Source organism: Emys orbicularis, chromosome 7 (genome assembly GCF_028017835.1).
Source record: "Emys orbicularis isolate rEmyOrb1 chromosome 7, rEmyOrb1.hap1, whole genome shotgun sequence".
Classification (NCBI taxonomy): Eukaryota; Metazoa; Chordata; order Testudines; family Emydidae; genus Emys; species Emys orbicularis.
In genome coordinates, this window is record NC_088689.1 from 67,606,696 (window position 1) to 67,629,622 (window position 22,927).

The 22,927-nt window shown below is 43.9% G+C and overlaps 1 protein-coding gene across 1 annotated transcript in view; it reads left to right on the plus strand.

The window, feature by feature from the left end:
- CHUK (component of inhibitor of nuclear factor kappa B kinase complex) overlaps positions 1–22,927 on the plus strand; it is a 77,780-nt gene that overhangs the window by 43,662 nt on the left and 11,191 nt on the right. The window contains exons 14-19 of the mRNA XM_065408526.1: positions 1,674–1,735; positions 7,369–7,478; positions 11,309–11,358; positions 16,925–17,021; positions 17,805–17,952; positions 18,803–18,939. Of these exons, the coding sequence (XP_065264598.1) occupies positions 1,674–1,735; positions 7,369–7,478; positions 11,309–11,358; positions 16,925–17,021; positions 17,805–17,952; positions 18,803–18,939 (604 nt within the window). The remainder of the gene's footprint in view (positions 1–1,673; positions 1,736–7,368; positions 7,479–11,308; positions 11,359–16,924; positions 17,022–17,804; positions 17,953–18,802; positions 18,940–22,927) is intronic.

The window sequence follows — 22,927 nt, forward strand, 5'->3', positions numbered from 1 at the left end:
TAAAAAATTAGGGAGTGGTCAGTGGTGTAAGAAGCTACCCAAAGGTTGAGGAGGAAGACTGATATACGAGCCCTGAGATTTGGCCTGGAAGAGGTTGTTAGAGGTTTGGTGTGAGCAGCTTCCATGGAACAGAAAGGTTAAAAGCTGGATTGAAGAGTTAGTGTGTGAGGTGTGGGAACTTGGGTTCAGAAAGGCAGTTAAGTAAAGGACTACATTTTTTTTAAGATGGGGAGACTCATATTGGGAGGCGAACGAATCTGAAGTGAAGAGTGAGTTGAGGGGGTAGCGAGGAAGCTGTTCTAAGCATGCTCTGCTAGGCTTCCAAAAAATCTAGTTGCTATTGTGTTGAGCCTTTATCTCAGTTCATTTCCTTCTCAAACCTCAGTTTGTACTTTCCGGAACCTGTTCTCTTAATCGTAATCCGTGGGGCTGTCAAGATGTGTGGCACATGTTCATTCCATGACCTGCCCTCCTTCCTCTGTAAATCAGAATCTATTCATTCTGGATTCTGGTGTGAAGGAACTGAAGGGGGATCAGGGCAGCTCTGCCTTTTATACTTTGGCCTGGGAGCAAAAGCATATGGAGGATGCAAGTGCCACCCTGATGGGTACTGCATTGGGAAAAAGTCTTTGACTTTAGAGTGTGCATGCCCAAAATGCCAAAGTGGAATGGATATGTGGAACACATCTTGAAGAACAACTTACAGAAGAGGTGAATAGCTATCTTTAAAAAATCTGCCACGTGTTCATTTCCTTCCCTGGAGTTCCTGCCCGTTCCAAAGTTTGAATTCACTGAAGGAAGCAAGACTCCCTTGCCCCTTTTGCATAAAGTTTTTTACATTTGAAGCAATGGGCAATTGGCATTGTTGACAACTTTATACATAGTGTAGTTTTGCTGATCATTTCTCACTTTTGCCATTCTGGTGGCACATGTTTTTTTTTTCTGTTGGAAATCTATCTGTATATGTTCCCCATTACCATAGTATCTGAGTGCCTTGCTGTCTGTAATATATTTAGTCTCACAACAATCCTATGAGGTAGAAAAGTGCTGTTACCTGCATTTTAGATTCATAGATGTTAAGGCCAGAAGGGACTATTCTGATCATCTAGTCCTGACCTACTGTTTGGCACAGACCAGAGAACCTCATCCAATGATTCCTGCCTCAAGTTCATAACTTCTGGTTGAGCTATTTTTAATAGTGAGTGTGATTAAATGTAGTTACAACTGACATAGGGATGTGGTGAATTCTCCATCATTTGGAGTCTTGGAATCAAAATGGGATGTCTCCTTTTTAAGAGACCTGCTCTAGCTCAACCAGAAGATATAAGTTTGATGCTGGAATGACTGGATGAAGTTCTTTGGCCTGTGTTATACAGGCCATGAAAATTTCCAAAAGTGGGAACCTAAAGTTATGAGATGAAGTTTATAGGCTTGATTTTCAAAAAGTGGCTGAACTCAAGATAACTGAAGCCATTGCAAGCTGTTTGGGTTCTCAGTATTCTTGAAGTTCAGGACACTTATTTACGTGCCTAACTATGGACTTCAGTGTGTTTCTTTAGGCACCCATTTTCTAAAATTTTTATCTGTATATGTATGCATTTATCTAGGTTCATTCCCAATTCATTTGATATCTGTGCCTTTTTGTGTATTAATCAGACTCCGTTTCTTTTAAGCCTCAGAAAAGATGCTCAAAGCCTGGAAGGAAATGGAAGTAAAGGCCATCCAGTGTGCTGAGGTATGGGAGTGAAAGAAGGTTGCTTGATGTCTGGGGGAGGGGGACTTGGCAGGCAGAGATACTGAAAATTTTTGCATTTGGGTCAGTTTCCCCTCTGAAGCTTTACTGAGGAATAACTTATGCAACCACAGGACCTGTGTATGGTGTAGAAAACTCAAGGGATTCTCTCAGGCAATTATAGCATTTTTAAAGGAACTGAATCATTGAGTCTGACCAATGAAATACATTCACTTACATAAATGTTAAATCATGACTTATTAAACTTAAGCTATAGTGTGTGCCATAGCTGAAGCAGTTGTTCAAGATGCCTCATGTACTGAGCGAAGTAGCAATAACAAAATTCCTGTTTCAGCCAGAGGATCTTCCTCAAGAAACAATCCAACTGTCACCATGTTGTTCAAATGTAACAATTTATTTCTCCATTGTACTCTTTCCATTGTCATCTTAGAGTCCATATTAGAGAAACAAGATCGTAGAAAACTATTATTCATTTCTAGAGTGAGGTGATTTGGGAGTAAATGAGATTTTGTAGTTGTTCCCACTCCCACCCCCCACACAGATATATTTGGTTTACCAAGCTTGACAGGGAACCAGTCACTTAACATTTTACCACTTTATTTTAAACTTGTCTTGACATCAGAGTAATTGAAATACCTAAACCATCCACTTTGACATTCTCTTTATAAAGCTCACTTCTCATTATGGAAGCATCTCTTATGATGCGGTTCGTAGCTTCCAAGGCCAGAAGGGACCACTGTGATCATCTAGTCTGACCTCCTGTGTAACACAGGCCACAGGACTTCCCTGAATTAACTCCTGGTTGAACTAGAGCATCTCTTTTAGAAAAATATCTAATCTTGATTTTTAAAATTTCTGGAGATGGCAAATGCACCACAACCCTTGGTAAGTGTCACGGATCCACAGGTTTCGTGCTACATCCTTAGCTTTTGAACAGTCTCTTGGAGAACCCCCTTAGTATGCCAGACCCTCGAGGGATCTCATTCTTCCTTCAAGGAAGACAATGCAGACTCACTGCATCCTTGATTGGAGGCTCCAGCATTCCTGCTTCACACCATAAATTCTGGTCAGCAAGTCCAACTGAGAAAGACTCCTGGTAGAGACTTGTACACTCTTCAGGGACTAATGCACCCTAGCCAGTATTTCCAATGACACCCTAAACAGTGTTTTCAAAACATAGTAGGATTTATTAGAGACGCGCTGGGTGAGGTAATATCTTTTTCTCAGTCCAGTAAAAGATATTACCTTACCTACCTTATCTCTCTAATATCCTGGGACCGACATGGCTACAACTACATGGCATACAACAATGTAGGATTTATTAGTCAATTGGAACACCGTGTTGGAAGTCCTTAGATTAGCAAAGAGAAATAAAGGTTAAAGCACAGTCCATTCAGGTCAGCCTAGAACATTTCACCAGCTGAGCCTAAATTTACTTATGGCCAGTTTATCGCCCTTTGCTCTTATGCTAACATAGTCCTTTAACTTAAATAGCTCTTCTCCCTCCCTGGTGTTTACTCCCCTCATGTATTTATAGAGAGCAATCAGATCCCTTCCCAGCCTTCATTTTGCTAGGCTAAGAAAGCCAAATTCTTTGTCTCCTCTCATAAGAGAGCCTCTCCATTCCCCGATCATCCTCACAGCCTTACACTGCACCTCTTGCAGTTTTAATTCATCTTTCTTGAACATGGGTGACCAGAAATGTATACAATATTCCAGATTCCTTGTATAATGGTATTAATACTTCCCTATCTCTGCTGGAAATGCATCATCTTATACGTCCTAGGATCGCCTTTATCTTTTTCATGGCCTTGGTACATTTGTGGCTTATAGTCATCTTGTGATCAATACACCCAGGTCTTTCTCCTCTGTCATTTTCAACTATGATCTCCCAGTTTATAGCAGAAATTCTTGTTTTTAGCCCCTAAGTACATGACCTTGCACTCTGTAGTATAACATGTCATCCCATTTCTATTAATCCAGTCCTCTAGGTTATTCAGTTCTTACTGGATAATATTTCATTCCTCCGCTGTGTTGATGCCTCCCAACTTTGTGTCGTCAGTGAATTTCATTAGTACATTCCTACTTTTTGTCCCCAGATCACTAATTAAAATATTAAATAAGAACTGTCCCACGACTGATAGTTGGGAGACTCCACTAATAACTTCCCTCCAGGCACAACCCATTGTCATATCCCTTTTAGCCAGTTCATATTCTCGAATTCAACTAATAATTTCCCATGTGGAACTGTATCAAATGTTTTACTTGAAATCCAGGTAGATTTGATTGACTGTATTTTCCTGGTCTAGACAATCATTTATCTTATCTAAGAAAGATATCTGGATAGTTTGGTGTGATCTGCCTTTTGTAAACCCATGTTCCATTTTGTCCTATTTTCCATTTACTTCCATGTCTTTAATTAAACCTTTCATTAAAGTTTTTTCCAAAGTCTTGCATGCTATTGAAATCATAGAATTATAGAATATCAGGGCTGGAAGGAACCTCAGGAGGTCATCTAGTCCAACCCCCTGCTCAAAGCAGGACCGGTTCCCAACTAAATCATCCCAGCCAGGGCTTTGTCAAGCCTGACCTTAAAAACCTCTAAGGAAGGAGATTCCACCACCTCCCTAGGTAACTCATTCCAGTGCTTCACCACCCTCCTAGTGAAAAAGTTTTTCCTAATAGCCAACCTAAACCTCCCCTACTGCAACTTGAGACCATTACTCCTTGTTCTGTCATCTGGTACCACTGAGAACAGTCTAGATCCATCATCTTTCTTTCAGGTAGTTGAAAGCAGCTATCAAATTCCCCCCCCCCCCTTCTTTTCTGCAGACTAAACAATCCCAGTTCCCTCAGCCTCTCCTCATAAGTCATGTGCTCCAGCCCCTGAATCATTTTTGTTGCCCTCCGCTGGACTCTTTCCAATTTTTCCACATCCTTCTTGTAGTGTGGGGCCCAAAACTGGACACAGTACTCCAGATGAGGCCTCACCAGTGTCGAATGGAGGGGAATGACTAATAGGTCTGTAGTTACTTGGAACCTTTTTTCCTTTTCTTAAACTACTTTTGATTATTCTCCAGTCTATATGGTACTACTATCAATTTACTAGATTTATTAAAAATCCTTGCTGCTGAATTTGTAATGTCGTGTCCCAATTGCTCCAATATTCTGGGATGGAGATTATCCAGTTCCTCCACTTTGAATTTAAAGATGTTAAGTTTTTAAATCAAGATTGGATGGCTCTTTCTAGAAGATAAGCTCCAGCTCAACTACGAGATGTGGGTTTAATGCAGGTCTGTTTTCACGTCTGTGTTGTGCAGGAGCTCAGACTGGATGATCTAATGGTCCCTTCTAGCCTTAACATCTATGAAACCTTTACTCCACCACAATGTTGTTTTTTGCCTTGGAATTCTACTGTTTTTTCTCAAAAACAATGAAGCATCACTTCATGTGTTCTAGTGGTAGTTGTGGGCCAGTCAGATAAATATATTGAAGCAGCTTTTACATAGTGCAGTCAGATGGTGGAGGTGATTCCTATATTAGTGTTGCCTAACACTTCGCATTTTATTTTTTTAAATAAAGTGTGTATTGTGGAAGTGGGATGTTATATAGAGTCCCGTCCCTTTCCACAAATTGCTCCACCTTTTTTTTTCTAGCAGGGGCTAGTTAGGAAAGGCTCAGTTTAAAGGCTTTAGGATCGGTCATCCATAATCCTGTTCCTCTGGGTAGGGGAGTTTAAGGTCCTACCTCTGATTTTTCTGGATGTCCATGAGATGCGGAGGATTCCCTCTTGATCGTTGTGCTTGCATGACACAGGAAATGTGTACTTGTTGCTGCTGCCGGCACACTAGCTAAATTATGGTCTTTACTACAGCTTCCCCTGTTGACCATTCTTTGTTCAAGTGTCCAGGATGATTAGAAAATGCTACATCTAGTGTTTCCTCTGGTTCTGACTCAAGGAGGATGCCGATGTGTTTTTTCCCCACCAGCCTAGGTATGCTATTGCAATGTCCAGTGTCTGGGTCCCGGCAGATTTAGTTTGATGACTTGGACCTTGAGGTCCATCTCCCAGAGTAATTGGTAGATATTATCTTCTCTGTCTATAACTAGTACTGGAAGTCTTCTAATCATTGCACTCTCAGGATAGCTTTAATGCTAAGTCAGCATCTAACAGAACTTGTCTTTGGGTCATATTGGGTGGCTTGACTAATAGGGCTTAGTCTCAGCACTCTGTTACATGTTCCTGCCTTGAGCACCCTGAAGATGGAGCAGTGCTTTGATCCAAGGGCTGCCTCCACCTGGATTCTTTTCTTAAGAATTAAGAAGTTAAGGTTGTCTTGTCAAACTCCACTTGTTTCTCTTAGAAGGATAAGTGACATTTTTATTTTGTCCTCAGGGTTTTTTCACCCGAGTACTTCTTGGAACTACTTCCAGGTTTCTTGAACTAGTATAGTTGCTTTGTATCATCTCTGTCAGGGGACAAGTTTCCTTTCTTATGGCCTTAACTTCATGTATTTCCAAGGAAACCGATGCAATCACCTGGATGTCAGCAGAACAATCCAATTCCATTTGATTAGGATACAGGACCCATCTGGAATTCAGATACCTAATTCATATCCTTGCTGGCAAAATCAAAGATCTAAAAGATTCAAAATCTACCATCTCCTGATGACTCCATTCAGCTATCTTAAAAGCATTAGGAAAAAAATCTGAACATTTACAAATCTCAGAGCATGGTCAACTCAGTTTGATTCCACAACCTGGGTAGAAAGAAATAGAACCTCTTATGAGAAGAATTGCAGATCTCTGGCAATCAAAGTGTACATTGATCAGATGCAAGGAGATACATCATCTTCTTCCAATGCTGTCTTTGGTCAGAGTCCTTCAGTCTGCCATTCTCCCTACATGTGTCTCCTCATCTCATCCTGGTCTCTTTTATACCCCCCACTTGGGGATTAACAATATGTTAACCTATCAATCATGACTCCAGACTAGTAGATTCCTTCTACGTGTGAGAACAGACCATTTGGACTTAGCACAAGTTTGTCTTCTCTTAACAGAGGGATCACTACAGTGCCATTTTCCTATTCAGGTACATAGTTTATCTATTTATAGCTTTTTAAGTTTTCAAGTTCTGGAAGCATCTCAACTTGGACTGTAATACAGTTCCACAGCTTATATATAGGAGCAGTTTCAGCACCAAATTGAGACTATCTGCTGATTCTGTGGTCTTGTGGCTGTGGTTAACCCAACAATGCTGACTCTAGAGGAATCCTTTGTTATAAGAAGATATTTTTGCTGTTTGTTCGTATTGTCTGTGTCTATCCAAGGTTGTTGAGGGTATTGTACGTTGTGTGGAAATTGGTCTGAAATCCGTAGAACTATAGCAGCAACTAGTTGATCTAGTGAATGATTATTGTCCCTCAATAACAGCAAGACTCACACTTTCAGAATGTTGTTAATTCCACTCAGGTTCACTTGTCTATTGAACAAAGTAACTTGGAGAATCTTTTTGTTGATTTTTATGTATTTCTGCTCCTGAAATTGCTTAATACATGGACTACCACTTTCCAGTAAAAACTTGAGATCTATGGCGAGTTATTTTTTCTCATTAGGCTGGAGATATTGGATACCTAGACGAACAGATTATGGCTCTGCACACAGAGATTGTGGAACTGCAGAGGAGTCCATATGCAAGGCGCCAGGGAGATGTCATGGAGAGTCTGTAAGGAAAAGAGCTATTCTCTCATACTTGTTGAAATCATTTTACATTGTAATAGGTTTGTTTATATATACTTCCCCCCTCTCCCCCCTCCACACACACACACACTTTCACCTCTTTAAAATTTTATATAATTTATTTAAATTCTCCATTTTGAAGAGGTGAAAGTAAGTGTGTGTGTGTGTGGGGGGGGTGGGGGGGGGGTGTTTCCTTCAGTGCTCTAGAATTATATACCCAGACTCTTTGAAAACTGGGTACTTGAGAGAGCTAAGGTTTTTTCTTGCTTTGTTTTCAGCCCAAAGAGGGAAGTAAACTTCATTGAGCCATTATTGTATGAAAATGACAATATTTTCTCAAACATTATTAAGTGTTTCAGATGTGGTTTTGGAGCAATAATAACATTTAAAAAAAACCTTGAAAATCGTTAGTTATATTCCATTTACAGCCTGCTTTAAAAGAACATTGGGGTTGCAAAGTGCAGCACTCAAGTTAGGAAGTGCCAAAGTAAAGTTTGCACATGCAGTCTTAACTTTGTCCCTTTGTGCATATGTGTAACTATATAGCCTATAGTTACTGGATCTGTTATTTCCAAAGAAACTCTGTTCTATACTGTGCTCAGTGAATGTGTGCTAACTGAGGTAGGTGTCTTCCTGATCTCTGCTTTATTCACTGTGCATCCCTGAATGATTCCCTACACACTGTCCATCCTGGGCATTCTGGGGCCATATCTGGTCTAAGTTACACTGCTGTCAATTCAGAGTAAGTGCACACATTTCAGTATATTTACTTTGGAGTGAAAGCAGCCAACGGGGGCAGGATGAGGGGTGCTGGATACGGGGTGCTGGATACTCACTGATAATGGTAGTGGGTCCAACTAGCTTGGTGTGCAGTCTCCAGCAGTGCCACAGGCCTGATCAAGGCTTCAGCCTACTGCCTGATGTGTTGATGAGTAATTTGTATTGTGAAATTGCTGGCTTGGAATTGGGGTTCAGAGTGAGTGGAGGAAGCCTACTAGAAACAGATAAGGAAAAAATGTGCTCCTGAGTATGTAACCAATTATCACGTAAACAACAGATAGGCAGAGAGCAGGAAGAAATGTCCGTTCCCTTCCTGAGTAAGTGAATGTTTAGAGCCAGGAAATGAGAAGAAAGGATGATCTTGTGGCTAAAGCACTGGACAGAGGCACAGGAGATCTCATTTCCCCCCCCAGCTGTGTTAGATTCCCTGTATGACTTTGGGCAAGTCACTGAACTGCTGAATCTCAGGCTTCCCCATCTGTTAAATGGGGATAATAATCTTTTCTTCCTCCTACACTGTGCCTATTGACATTGTGAGGCCTTCGGGGTAGGGACTGTCTATACCCAGCACAAAGGGGCGCCAGTTTTGGCTAGGGCCTCTGGGCACTCCCGTAATACAAATGCTTTTCCCGGTGGTAACTGTAAAATAGGACTTGCCTCAGTGAGAGACCTAGATCTACAGGACCCTTGTCCCAGTTACTGTGTGCCATCCAATCCAACTGGAAGTGACAGCATGTGATCCTGTACCAAAGGTGGCAAATGCTGCTCTAAAGTACTGTCCTTTTTATCTGAGTGTTTCATATTAGCACCTGTCACCATAGTGTCACAGCGCTTCCATAGGAACAGCCTTTCTTGGCAATTCCTAAAGTCCAAATCTCTGTCACCAGCAGCAACTTCACCCCTCAATAACAGAGGGATATAAGCTGCTCACAAGTGTCTGAAAACATACCAAACCAGGTTACTTCTTCAGTTGCAGGGGGATTGCATATCAGGTTCTACTATACCCCTTCCTTGTTGGGGAGTGAGGAGCAAACGGGGCGCCTGGTCCCTTGGTGAGTGAGGGATGAGGGGAGTGAGGAGCAGGCTGAGTGCCTGGCCCCTCAGAGGTTGGGGGTCATAGGGAGTGAAGAGCAGGCTGGGTGCCTGGCCTCTTGGCGGTTGGGGGCTGGCAGGGGTGAGAAGCAGACTGGGGTATGATGGGGTGGGGATTTTCTCTCCATCCTTGTCTCAGATTTTCTCTCCTCTGTGTATTTATTTTTCAAGCACAAGTGCACACCAAGAAGCACCGGACTGGGATTAGGGCACAAGAGAGACTGCTGGATCTTCAGACCTGTTTGCACAGCATCTAAAACTTAATTGAGGGAGTTGAATGCTAATAAGCTCTCCTCCCCCTACATTACAGGTGCAGTGTAGTGGTCTGCTGTCTGGTTTGGGGGTGCCAAGAGGAAGGCGTCTCTTAGCTATTCCCAGTACTCTGAAAGCTCAGGTGCATTATCATGGTGTCGTTTTTGACCATGCTCTATTCATGTGTTGGATGTGGTTTTCAGCTATGCACATTTGCATAGGTTTTGTCCTCATTTAACTCATGACGAACTGGCAATGGCTGCATAAGCCCTTGTGATCTTGAGAAATCAGCTGTTGTAATTCCCTCTTGTGGGGCTACCACCAAGGCTGATGCACCACTTGCAGCTCGTTCAGATTCAGTCACATGACAGCTTGCAAGTTTGAGCTGTTGGGAGCATATTCAGCCTGCATTGTGTTCTTTACATTAGCTGCCTATTAAGTGGCAGATTCAGTCAGTTATCTTTACTGGTTTATAAAGTTCTGAATGGGACTGGCCCTGGTTATATTTAAGATTCCCTCCTTGAGCCTCTATCTAATGGAATTTTGCTCTCCCACACCACCTGGTGCTTAGGGGTTCTACCATCATGCCTGAAGTAGGCCTGCGGTCGAGCCTTGGCTGTGGCTGTGTGGAACTCCCTCCTTCCTGAAATCTGTCCATTTCATCTCCCCACTCAAAAAACACCAAAACTTGTGTTTTTTCAGAGGTGTTTTTAAATTACTCCTGCTGTTGCTGCTGTTCTGTTGGGTTTTTTTCTTACTGTTTTTATTTACCCACCCTGTCTAATTTTGCTGAGGTTGGGGTATTTTCTGGTAGTTAACAAGAAAATGCTGTTATGGTTGCTCAGCAACCCCAGCATTTTTGTGGAGGAGGGTGCTCTATACATATATTATTATTGGGACAAAGCACAGGACATTTGACTGGAATATGTGATTCCCTTGAAACTCCTCTGGGGGTGATTAAGGGTGGGTGGGTGGGCGGGCTGGCCTGCCAGGGAATGGGAGGTTCCAGGTTTATGAATGGTCTGGGTGATGGGAGAAACTAGTCAGCATAATTTTTCACAGCAGAACTTTTTGAAATAGGAAAGTGAGGATTTGTCACGGAGTTGGAAGCTTCCACATGTAGCTGCTTTTGAGTTATTTGAGCTATGCAGAGTAGCAAAACTTACTTTAAAGGGAGAAAGAAATGTACCTTTTTAGTGATCTCTTCCTCATACTCTTCCCAAATGTCCACTATGGAACTGAGAGGAAGCAAGTAAACATGAGTGCAAATGGGGAATTTGTCAGGCAGTTATACAGAAGAAAAGCTAACAAAGTTACTAAATCAAACCTTCAATGTTTAAATGTTATATGGGAACAAAATCCTGGTAGATTTAATAGAAATAATAAAGAATATCTTCAAAATAATTGAAGAAAGCATAGAATTAATGCCATTTAGTCTGAATATCCACAAGGTAAATACAGAATCATGAAGAAAAGGGGACAGCTTTCTAGGAAATGTGGACTTCTATCATGGAATGAATTGACATGGATTCCTAATGTTGAAGAGGCAGGGTATCTATTAGTAACATTTAAAAATTAGCTCCGTCTTAATAAAAACTTGAATATGAAGTCTTTTTACTCTTGAATATTACAGATGATCAGTTTCCTCTGTGTGTGTGAATACATGTATGAAGTGATTTCTTCTTTTTGCAGTGAACAAAAAGCCATAGAACTATACAAGCAATTAAAACCAAGACCTCCAGGTATGGAACAGGTTTATTCTATGACGTACATAAAACTCAAACCCTGCAAGTAATCTTTGCTTTCAACAGTAAGATCAGATTTTTTACATTATCATTTGCAGCACGGCAGAGGGAATGCTGGGCAGGGAGGGGTAGAGATACACTTAGAGTGTTGGGGTGGGGAAGACCTCAAGGTCTTGGTGGGAGCTGAGGGGAGTGGTTTGATGGTGTGCATGTCCAAAGACATAGGTGGTGAGTGGAGAAAATGTCGGCAATGTCTGTGAGTTGTGTAAATAACATCATATATCAATTTCACTACCAAAAAATTAAATGGCCCGTAAAACGTAACTTGTTTAGTGATCCTTTTCATTACACCTTCTTTTATATAGTGTCAGAACTGCCACACCCCTTCACTTTGGCCTGGCCCTGACCAGGTGGGTCTGGGGTAGAGGAGGTAGGTGTCATGACGTATAAATCAGTCCGGTGTTACATAGCATCAGCTATAGGGTAAAAAGTGTTAGGATTCTGGTCTTGTGGTTTAAGGCTTAATTGCTCCAGGGCTATGCATGCTGTTAACCCTTCTCAGTCAGTTACTAAGATGTTTAGAAAATCATGTAGGTCACCAACCCAGCCTTGTTGCTTAGCTCTTATCTTAGTGTGGGATGGTGCCGTCAAAACCTTCTGTGTTACTTACAGAGCTTTCAGTTTGTCAGGTCACTGTCGCTGGCCAAACCCAAGCAGACACACAGATGAGAGGGGAGAGAGGAAGAACAGACGCTCTAATGTGACCGTGGTGCCTTGATGGGCCACACTGAGAATGCTTCACTCAGGGCAGACTGCAAGAAATAGGACAGACAATCTCCCAAACTGGTGGTTTATTCTATAATAAGCCCTGGTCTACGCTAGGGGCGGGGTCAACCTAAGATACGCAACTTCAGCTACAGCATATCTTAGGTCGACTTACCTGGCGGTGAGGACGGCGGCGAGTCGACCGCTGCTGCTCCCCTGTCGACTCTGCTTCCGCCTCTCACGAGCTGGAGTTCCGGAGTCGACGGGGAGCGCGTTCGGGGATCGATTTAGCTGTGTCTAGACGAGACGCGATAAATCGATCCCCGATAGATTGAGCGAGTAGTGAAGACCTGCCCTTAGATTCACCAAGCCAGTAACAAACTAGCTTCTGAAGTAACGCGCTGGTTTACAAGAAGCCAAATACAGCCCCCGTTAGGCATTCCAGCCTTTGGCTCCTATCTAGACATCCAAGTCTAAAATAGTGAGGGGTTACTGAAAAGGTTGTTCACCATATTTAGGGCCCTACCAAATTCATGGTCCATTTTTGCAAATTTCATGGTCATACCATTTAAAAAAATCTTGAATTTTATGGTTTCAGATATTTAAATCTTAAGTTTCACGGAGTTGTAACAAAACATTAATTTGTATTTAAAAATGGCAAAATATAAACATGTGAAGTCCTTGAGATTCAGTGTTTCTCAAACTGGGGTCCGGACCCAAAAGGGGATCACAAGGCTATTGTGGGGGTGGGTCACGGTATTGCCACCCTTCTGTGCTACTGCTGGTGACAGCGCTGCCTTCAGAGTTCAGCACCTGGCCAACAGCTGTTGCTCTCCAGCCATTCAGCTGGGAAGGCAGCACAGAAGTAAGGGTGGCAATACCGTTTTTCACAGCTGTGAATTTAATAGGTCTCTAACCATACTTAAAGTTTTACCAATCCCAAAGGATCAGATACATTGCCCACCAGGTCAATGAATATTTCAGATCTTACCCAAATGCATGCTTACAACCAATCCTTCTTAACTAAATCTAAGTTTTATTAATAAAGGGAAAGAAAGAAGAGAGATATATGGTTAAGAGATCAATATACATACAAATGTGTGTAAAGTTCTTAGGTCAGCTTTGTAGTCGAGATGGTGAGGCTGCTGATTTGTAAAAGTCTTTCTGGAATCAATATAAAAGGTTACAGTCCAATAGGTAGTCTAGGTATAGCGTCTGTTCAAGTTCTTCCATGAGAATTTCAGGGTAAACCTGGAGACCTCAGTCTTATGGATTAGATCTTCCCTGTTAAAGTTTAAGCAGACCTAAGATGAAAAGGATCAGGCCTAAAGTTTCCTTTATAGTTGAAGCAGGCAGGGCACTGACAGGTAACTCTACCACATGGGCTTTGAGGAAAGTGAGCTGACAGTTTGTGATCTCTATTCAATGGGTCCTTTCACAGACAATACTTCTAGTAACAGCCATTCATAGACAGTTCATAGGTGGTTTACTATTTGGAATTACAAGCTTTGAGAAGAGATGAGGACAATAATAATTTTATACCACCAGTCCCATCTAAATGATGATATCCCCTTTTGATCTCTGAGTCAATAGAATACAGTAATGAAGCATTATAAGATAGGAACAGGATTTAGCAACTATATGCGTATTAGATCACATTGTTAGATTTCTACTGGAATGCAGGCAGGCAGACACATTTAGCACTTACTCTTTGATTCTCTAACCATACAGGCAGAAAGGTTAGATATTCTAGTCTACCTAACATGGCTTTGATAACTATCTGCAAGGAATGGCCCTGAGCGTTACAGACACAGAGAGGGGAGAGGAAGAACAAACGCTCTTTTTGTGAACTGGTGATAGGGGTGGGAGTTACTGTGAGCCTTCTGCTGGAGTCACACCTCTTCCCCTGAGTAGGGGAGTCCTGGGCCTGGTTAGAAGGTTGGGCTGGAGCTGGTGGATGAAGTTTCTCCCTGTGCCAAGAGCCACTAGGACAATGTCAGGGGAGCAGGCAAAAGCCACACCTTGGTCTGGTTAGGTAACCCTGAGAAACACCATAGCCTGAGGCTGATGGGGCTCCAGGCTTTGTAGAACCAGGACTTGATGCAGAAAGCAAAAGTCAGATATGGAACAAACAAAACGACCAAAAAGCAGTTGAGCCACACCCTGTCCCTCCATTTACCCTAAATTTTATGCTTCAGTTCATGGAAACTGATCAGCCATCCTCCCAGAGCTTCCCAGAGGTCTTTTTAACCCATGCGTATGGAATTATTGAGCAAGATCATCATGATGGACACTGCTGTCTTAAAACCACACCAAGAGCTCAGCCTTTGTAACAGTGTCCTATATGGTGGGAGGTGGTCCTATTGCAGTAATACCTAGAGTTCCCAGTCAGGAATGAGGGCCCCATTGTGCTGATCACTTGACAAATAGAAAAAAGTAGAAGCAGCTTTTGCCCCCCGAGAAGCTCACACTCTAGTAGAAGGAGATGGAACAGATGGATAAACAGTCAAGTCCTTCTTAGCATTGCTCTGGTTCAGTGATTTTTTGGCTTTTTCTCAAAGGTCTAGAAAAATAGCTCATAGGCCTTAAATCCATTAGTCTCTCTGTGGTAGCCAGTCCTTTGTCTGATTCCACTCCCATGACCTAGTCAAATGTATGTCTGCACCAGCTCTGATCAAGCTAGCATGCAAAAAATAAGTGTAGCCATGGCTCCATAAGTAATGGGAGGGGCTAGGCACCTGTGTATATACCTATGGCTTAGACAGGCACATACTCAGATGGCTAGCTGCCCCACCATCACTTACAGCTATGCTTCTATTTTTAGCTCTCTAGCTAAATGAGAGCTAGTGCAGGTATGCCTCTGAATTGGAAGTTACACCTCTAGTTCAAAAATTAGATGGACTTTTAGGGAGTGCTGTGGTGGAGGCCTGGAGTGGGAGTGCTGTGGGGATTGTCCCAACTTGTGCACATTTACACACTTTATTCACTAGTTTGTTACATTTATTATTTTGGGGGGTTGCAAACATTTATCAAGTGTTTCCTGTTTACTTAATAATTGTATCCTGGGCTAAACAAACTCTCAAAAAGGAAGTCCAAGTCATGTTAGTCCCAGGTTTCCATTATTACTGCATTGATGAGTGTCAAGTGAGTGCTACACTGAAATGCTCCCTCTACCTTTTGATTCATGCACTCTTATGGGTATTCTTCTATGCCCAATGTCCTTGCAATTCCTCATTCTCATGCCCACAATAAACATGGTCACCTTCTGGCATCTTCCCTACCTTGCCATTGCATCTAACATTCTTAATCATGCCCTCTGCTCCTCCTTCCCCACTTTTTAAATTACACTGGCCGGTTTGATGGTGGGGAGGGTGGCAGAAATTCAGATGGTCCTGAATATTGTGGCTAGGATATTATAAGGGCAGTCAGAGGCGGGATTTTTGCATAGTTGTGTGATGGGTAAACAGCTGAAGTCATTATGGAAATTAGTGCTCGGGCAGAGTGCCTGGAATTGTATAGTGTGTGGAGAGATGGGTGATTAGTGTCAGCTCCCCTGTGCTCTGACTGGCTCATGATTGATGTGTAGTATAACTGCGTGCACTGGAGAAGGGTTTTTGATTTAGTAGACTTAACCCCCTTCTTTTTTAATCAGGTCATAAATGATCTGGAAAAGGGGCAAAATTTGCAGATACAAAACTACTTAAGATTGTTAAATCCCAAGCAGACTGTGAAGAGCTACAAAAGGATCTCTCAAAACTGGGTGACTGGGCAACAAAATAGCAGATGAAATTCAGTGTTTATAAACGCAAAGTAATGCACATTGGAAAACATAATCCCAACTATACATATAAAATGATGGGGTCTAAATTAGCTGTTGCCACTCAAGAAAGAGATCTTGGAGTCATTGTGGATAGTTCTCTGAAAACATCCACTCAGTGTGCAGCAGCAGTCAAAAAAGCAAATGATGTTGGGAATCATTAAGAAAAAGGGATAGATCATAAGACAGAAAATATCATATTGCCTCTATATAAATCCATGATACGCCCACATCTTGAATACTGTGTGCAGATGTGGTCACCCCATCTCAAAAAAGATGTATTGGAATTGGAAAAGGTTCACAAAAAGGCAACAAAAATTATTAGGACTATGGAACGGCTTCCATATGAAGAGAGATTAATAAGACTGGGACTTTTCATCTTGGAAAAGAGACGACTAAGGAGGGATATGATAGAGGTCTATAAAATCATGACTAGTGTGGAGAAAGTAAATAAGGGTTATTTACTCCTTCTCATAACACAAGAACTAGGGGTCACCAAATGAAATTAATAGGCAGCAGGTTTAAAACGAACAAAAGGAAGTATTTTTTCGCACAACGCACAGTCAACCTGTGGAACTACTTGCCAGAGGATGTTGTGAAAGCCAAGACTATAACAGGGTTCAAAAAAGAACTAGATATGTTCATGGATGAAAGGTCCATCAATGGCTATTAGCCAGGAAGGGCAGGGATGGTGTGTCTAGCCTGTTTGCCAGAAGCTGGGAATGGGTAATGGGATGACTCACTTGATGATTACCTGTTAATTCCCTCTGGGGCACCTAGTATGGGCCACTGTCGGAAGACAGGATACTGGGCTAGATGGACCTTTGGTCTGACCCCGTATGGCCGTTCCTGTATTCTTACGTAGGTCTCTATTTCTTTGGCAGAGCTTGTTAGGAGAACTCCTCCTTTGACTTGTGGGTTTGTGTCTGAAATGTTTGCTGAGGAACACTCTGCTAACCAGACAATTGGTGTCCCTTCCAGATCACGCCTACAGTGACAGCACTGACATGGTGAAGATTATCGTGCAGACTGTGCAGAGCCAGGATCGAGTTCTCAAGGAGCTCTTTGGACACCTTAGGTACCAGAAGAGCTTTCCTTTCTGGAGGAAAACAGAGACAAGATGCAGCTTCCGTCATTCTGGGCTGACGACCTTTTAACATACTAATTCTGTTGAGGAGCAGAGAGAGCCCTTGCATTCATATTCCAAGAGCAAAAACTTCATTCAGAGACAATTCAGATTGCTGAAGGGCACATTCCCATCACTGTCCCTAAACCTTCAAAGCTAGTAAAGGGGAAGATCTGTCTCAAACCTTGCTATACATCCCCCTCAAATTATCTGTTGTCAGTGGGGCACTGCAGCCCCCCCACCAATAATTGCTTTCCCCTTCAAGGACATGCAGACACTCTATACTCACATTCATCTGACTCATACTGTAACACAACCCCTTAACGCTTTCCCTAAAAGCATTTCACATCTTCTCTGGGAACCTTCCCTCAAGTGAGTTCCATGTACATATGTGACTGTTGCTGAGGTGGAGGGGTCCATGGCAGGAGGTGTCTTTGTGAAGAAAGACTAAAATACAGAAAATTCTAAGTCCTGAAGCCTTCTTACATTGAACTTTTTGTGCTGTGTACCTTGATCATTAGACCCGAAGGCTTCCAGGAGCCACCATGGTCCCAAAGAATCTTCCAGTTGTGCATCTGTGCCTTCAGCTATCAATGTAAATGCTGAGGGACAAGTACATGTTTACCCAGTTTTTCCTTAAATAGCAAGATGTAAAATCAGTGCAGCCACATTGACTCTGCTAAAGCCTGTGCCCCACTGAATGGAAAAGTGATTGTGATTTCTCCTTTGTTACAGCAAGCTGTTAGGCTGTAAGCAGAAGATTATTGATTTGCTTCCAAAGATTGAAGTGGCTCTGAATAACATCAAGGAGGCTGACAGCTCGGTGATGCAGATGCAGGGGAAAAGGCAGAGGGAGATCTGGCATTTGCTGAAAATTGCTTGTGTAAGTGACTTTAGGATTGAAGTCCCTAAACGCTAACAATAACCTCTTTAGCCAGGCAGTGTTTGACCTGTCAGATCTGTGATGGTTGGTAAAGTGTTGTGGAAGGTTTAAAGTACTATGTGCTGAGTATATACAGGAATTGTTCTGTGGCTTATGCATGCTGTATATTATTTGTTACAGTGGCACTTAGAGGCCCCAGCCAGAATCAGGGCCCTGTTTTGCTGGGTGCTGCACAGACACACAGAGACAGACAGATAGTCGCTACCCTGAAGAACTTAGTCTGAATAGCCAAAAGAAGGAAAAAGCCTGCTGTGGAGTAGCACATTTGCTTCCTACATTGCTGCTGTTGTGCTGGGGAAGCAAAGACAGACGGTGTGGCTGGAGCACCAGTCATATCAGTTTGAGTCTGTCTCTGCTCCCCCAGGCTACCCACTCAGGTCCTGGGGAAGTGCAAGCTTTGCATCTCCTGGCCACTTGCCAGTTCAGTTCTGAAACCATATTCAGCTGTCCCCAGCCAGGAGGGTTACTATAGTGCATGGCCTTGGGAGGGCGAGTGCCATAGGTGACTTCAGCTTAAAATATACAGTATGTGCAATTTGGGTGAGTTACTGTGGATGTGACAACCTTAAACACTGGCAATTCATCGCCCTCTGGGACTTCAATTTGTTGCCTTGATGTTTCATTGCCATAGCTTCTGCATTAATGTATATTTATCTTTAATGATGCTTATAATGCACTAATCTCAGGTCTCTTGGCTTGTATACACAGTGTAAACCCAAATGAAGCAGGACTAAAATCTGTGTCCATCCACTGAATATGTGCAATGAAAATAATTCTGCTTTTATTCTAGACTCAGAGTTCTGCTCGATCTCTTGTGAGTTCCAGCATCGAAAGTGCAGCCACCTCTTCAACTGCTACATGGCTCCCTCCAAACTCCTCTGGCAACATACCGCATCCCCTCTCTTCTATGGCAGCTCCTAGAGATGGGTAAGAGCCAAGGAGGGGAGGTTAAGACTAGTCTCCTTCTTTTCTGAAGAGTATACCTATTTTATATGCAAGAGCTCTGAAAGCTTGCCCTCCCTCACTGAGTTGTAGTGTAGACAGGCTCCAACTGTGATACATTAGGACGTTGGACTTCTTGAAAAGCACACGGCTTGTGTGCTGCCTGGTACGTTTTGCTAGAGTAACTGTGACTTTAGAGGTACCATTGTGATAGACATGGTGTAAGAACCAGAATAGAATAAGGCTGGCCTATGAAACACTGTGAACCACAATCCGCCCTCTCTTCTTGCCCAAGTCCTCTTGTTGGCTGCCTGGCCTATTGTTAATCCTGATTAAAGCTGGCCGCATTTGGTGTCCATTGCAGCTGCAGTAGCCTGAATCTTCTTCAGTTCAAGTGGACTCTGATTGTTCAGTTTCTCTTGACTGATCTGGAGCTGGGGTCACTGAGGTTGCCTGGGCTCAGGGCAGCAATTAGCCTGTGATCTTGAGCTCCCCTTCAGTTGAGTGTTGGTGCCTTTTCCGAGTATGTGGAAGGACAGAGTCCTAATAGGTCTCGTATGTTACGACCATACTGAATATCAGAATCAGAAACTAGGCTGAAGTCTTGTTCTTTTATGAAACTTGCTGGCCCCGATTGCTGCTCTTGTGATGCTATGGGGGTTCAACCAGACTAGTAAGGGGTTCTGGCACTGCCTGCTGCTGTGCTGCTTTGGCTTAGAGCCCATATACCAGCAACCTACTCAGTGCACAATGATCTCGCCCTGGTTTTCACCAACCTGGTTACTCCTTGCAGGGGGACACCAACAGCTCTTTCAATTCTGAGTCTCCCCAAAACAGTGTCCAGTCGCTCTCGGATACCCAGAAGTTGTATGTGCTGCCCCCAAAGAGACAGAACACACACCAACCTGTTCGTTTAGCTGAGGACTTCACCCTTCAGTTTAGTACACAGCACTGAGATGGTTTTGTAGTAAAACAAGAGCAAGTTTTATAACAAAGAACACATTTAAGTGATAAGTAAGAATAGAAGACATAGATGTGGTTACAAGTAAAACAAAACATGCTTTCTAGTGACTAAAACTTAACTTCAGCAAGTTCCCAGAGACTTCAACCCACTTGGCTAAAGGATCCACCTTTTTCAGATTACCAGAGCTCTAGCCTCTTTTGTCTGCCCAGTGATGGATGCCAAAATGGCTTTATGCTTCTGCTTGTATTTCCCAAAGTCTGTTGTCCATTTCAAGAGCTAGGAAGGCTTCCTGGAGTGCGGGCTCCATCCTCTATCATGATAGCTAAGTGGTCTTCCCCTTCACTCATTTAGCTTGATGGCTTTGTTAACTTTATATGTAGATGTACTTTTCCTCTGACCTATTACCTGGCTCAATTTACCCTGGAGACGCAGGAAAGCGAGTGAAATGACATTTCTTTGTCTAGGACAGACTGGATTTATGCACTCCTTGCAAAACACCTTCTTCCAGCACACATCTATCATTCTTTATACACCACCTGTTACATACATCGTGAGAGAATATTAAAGACCAGCATGTTACTGGTTTGCATACCTTACATGATGCCTTGTAGTTAAAGATTATGACAATACTGTGTTGAGGCAATGAATGTCAGGCCTGATGTGAGTTATGGTTTGGTATGCCCTCTGCCAGTTGGCATTGAGGGACTTCCTGGGTCGCACCTAACAGCTGTAAAAATTGTTGGCTTAGTTCAGAGCAGTGTTCTTCTTTGCAGGCACCTTACAATGCCGAGAGCATATCTTTAAAAGTGGGTAGCTGCTCTGTCCTATTTGTTGAGTCTGTGGTTGGATCTGGTGCACCTGCTTTCTCACCAGAACTAGCTTTTTCTTTACTTTACTAATTTATGTTCAATGAATCTAGTCAAGTTGTATGCTGGCAGAGGAAAAGCAATGGTGCACCTCAGAGTTACTTTTAGGGCACTGGAAGTTGGATTAGGAATCTCTTAAGTCTGTGTTAAAAAGATTCATGTGATGTCATTCACACTAGAGCGCAGGACAAGTTATTTTCTGTGTTTGGGACATGGCTACTCACTGAGTGGTGCAGACTTTGTCTGCTTGCCCCATTTGGAATAAGAGAGAAGAATATATTGGCACCAGATATCACCATCTTCATTCTGTCTTCAGAGTGAAGATGCTTGCTAGCAGTCATACAAGTTGCCCAGCACTGACATCTGCTCTATCTGAAGCATCATGAAAGAGAATAAATCAAAGGGCAGTTCAGAGTTAAAGGCCGGTGGGGGCTCGCTCGGTGGCTGGAGCCTCAGAAGGACCATCGGCCTCCCTCTCCAGACCTCTGAGGAAGGAGTTGGTGGGACGTACATCCTTGGCACTGTGCCTGGAGACTGACCAGGTGGTGGACCCTCCGGTGCCGGTGGACACCCAAAGTACCGCGCCGGCCTCCTCGCCCTCCCCGTATGAGGCGATTACGGCCCTGTCTCCCTCTGTTCTGCAAGAGCACTTTAGGGCCCACCAGAAACTCTGAAAAAGGGTGGCATCAAGCCTCCACCTCTAAGCAGAGGAGATGGAGGAGCCCTCGGACTCCCTGTTTAACATGCTGTCCTCCTCGGCACCGGGCAGGGTGGCCTTGCCTTTCCATGAAGGAGTGGCAAAAATTTCAAATGCCCTGTGGCAAACACGGGCCTCATTGGCCCCCATCTCCAAGAGAGCGGAACACAAGTATTTTGTACCCGCCAAGGGGCATGAATACTTATACACCCACCCTGCTCCTAACTCCCTGGTGATTGAGTCGGTCAACCTCAGGGAGGGACAAGGCCAGCCAGCCCCTACCCCGAAAAATAAAGATTCGCAGAGGCTGAACTCTTTTGGAAGGAAAATTTATTCGTCCTCGAGCTTACAGTTATGGGTGGTGAACCACAAAGCTCTCCTGGGCCGGTATGAGTTCAATCTGTGGGGCTCCCTGCCCAAGTTCAAGGACTCCTTCCAGGAGCGCGACAGGAAGGAGTTCAAAGCGTTGGTGGAGGAGGGCACAGCGGCTGCCAGGGCAACCCTGTGGGCAGCTTCAGATGCAGCGGCCACGGCCACGGCCACGTGGTCCAGGGCCTTAGCGGTGTCCATGAGAAGGGCGTTGTGGCTCCTGCTCTCTGGACTGTCCAGCAAGGCGCAGACCTCCCTGCAGGACCTCCTGTTTGACGGCAAAGCTCTGCGGAACAAATGGATACAAATCTGCATGGCCTGAAAGACTCCCGCACGACTCTCCAGACTCTGGGTCTCTATGTTCCGGCTCCAGCTAAACCTAAGTTCAAGCCGCAGCAGACTCCCACTTAGGCCAACCACCCAAAATATGAGACCACTTATAAGAAGTCGTGGGACTATAAGAGGCACCCACAGAGGCAGTCTCGCCCTGCCCCCCAGCCTGGGTCCTCAAAGGGCAAGCAAGCAGGGGAAAGGCAGTTTTGACAGGACGCCCAGGGGCGCCGTGCCAGTTCTCATCAGGGATCCACCCCCAATAAAGCTTCCCTTCTCCAATCAGTTGTGTGCTTTCCTCCCAGAGTGGTCGCGGCTGACCTCGGACCAGTGGGTCCTCAACACCATCTCCCAGGGCTACAGCCTCCAGTTTACTTCCTCCCTGCCCAACCACCCCCCGTCCCTCCTGGGGAACCCCTCGCACGAGGCCCTGCTTGAGCAGGAGGTGGGGCGGCTCCTGGGCTTAGGAGTGGTGGAAGCGGTACCCGGGGAGTTAAAAGGCAAGGGGTACTACTCCCGCTATTTCCTTCTCCCGAAGGCCAAAGGGGGGCTCAGGCCCATCTTGGACCTGTGAGGCCTAAACCAGTACATGGTGAAGCTCAAGTTCCGCATGATTCCCTGGCCTCCATCATCCCCTCCCTGGATCCTGGGGACTGGTACGCCACCCTTGATGTGCAGGACGTGTACTTCCACATTCATATATTCGAGGGGCACAGATGCTTCCTTCATTTCACGGTGGGGCAGGAA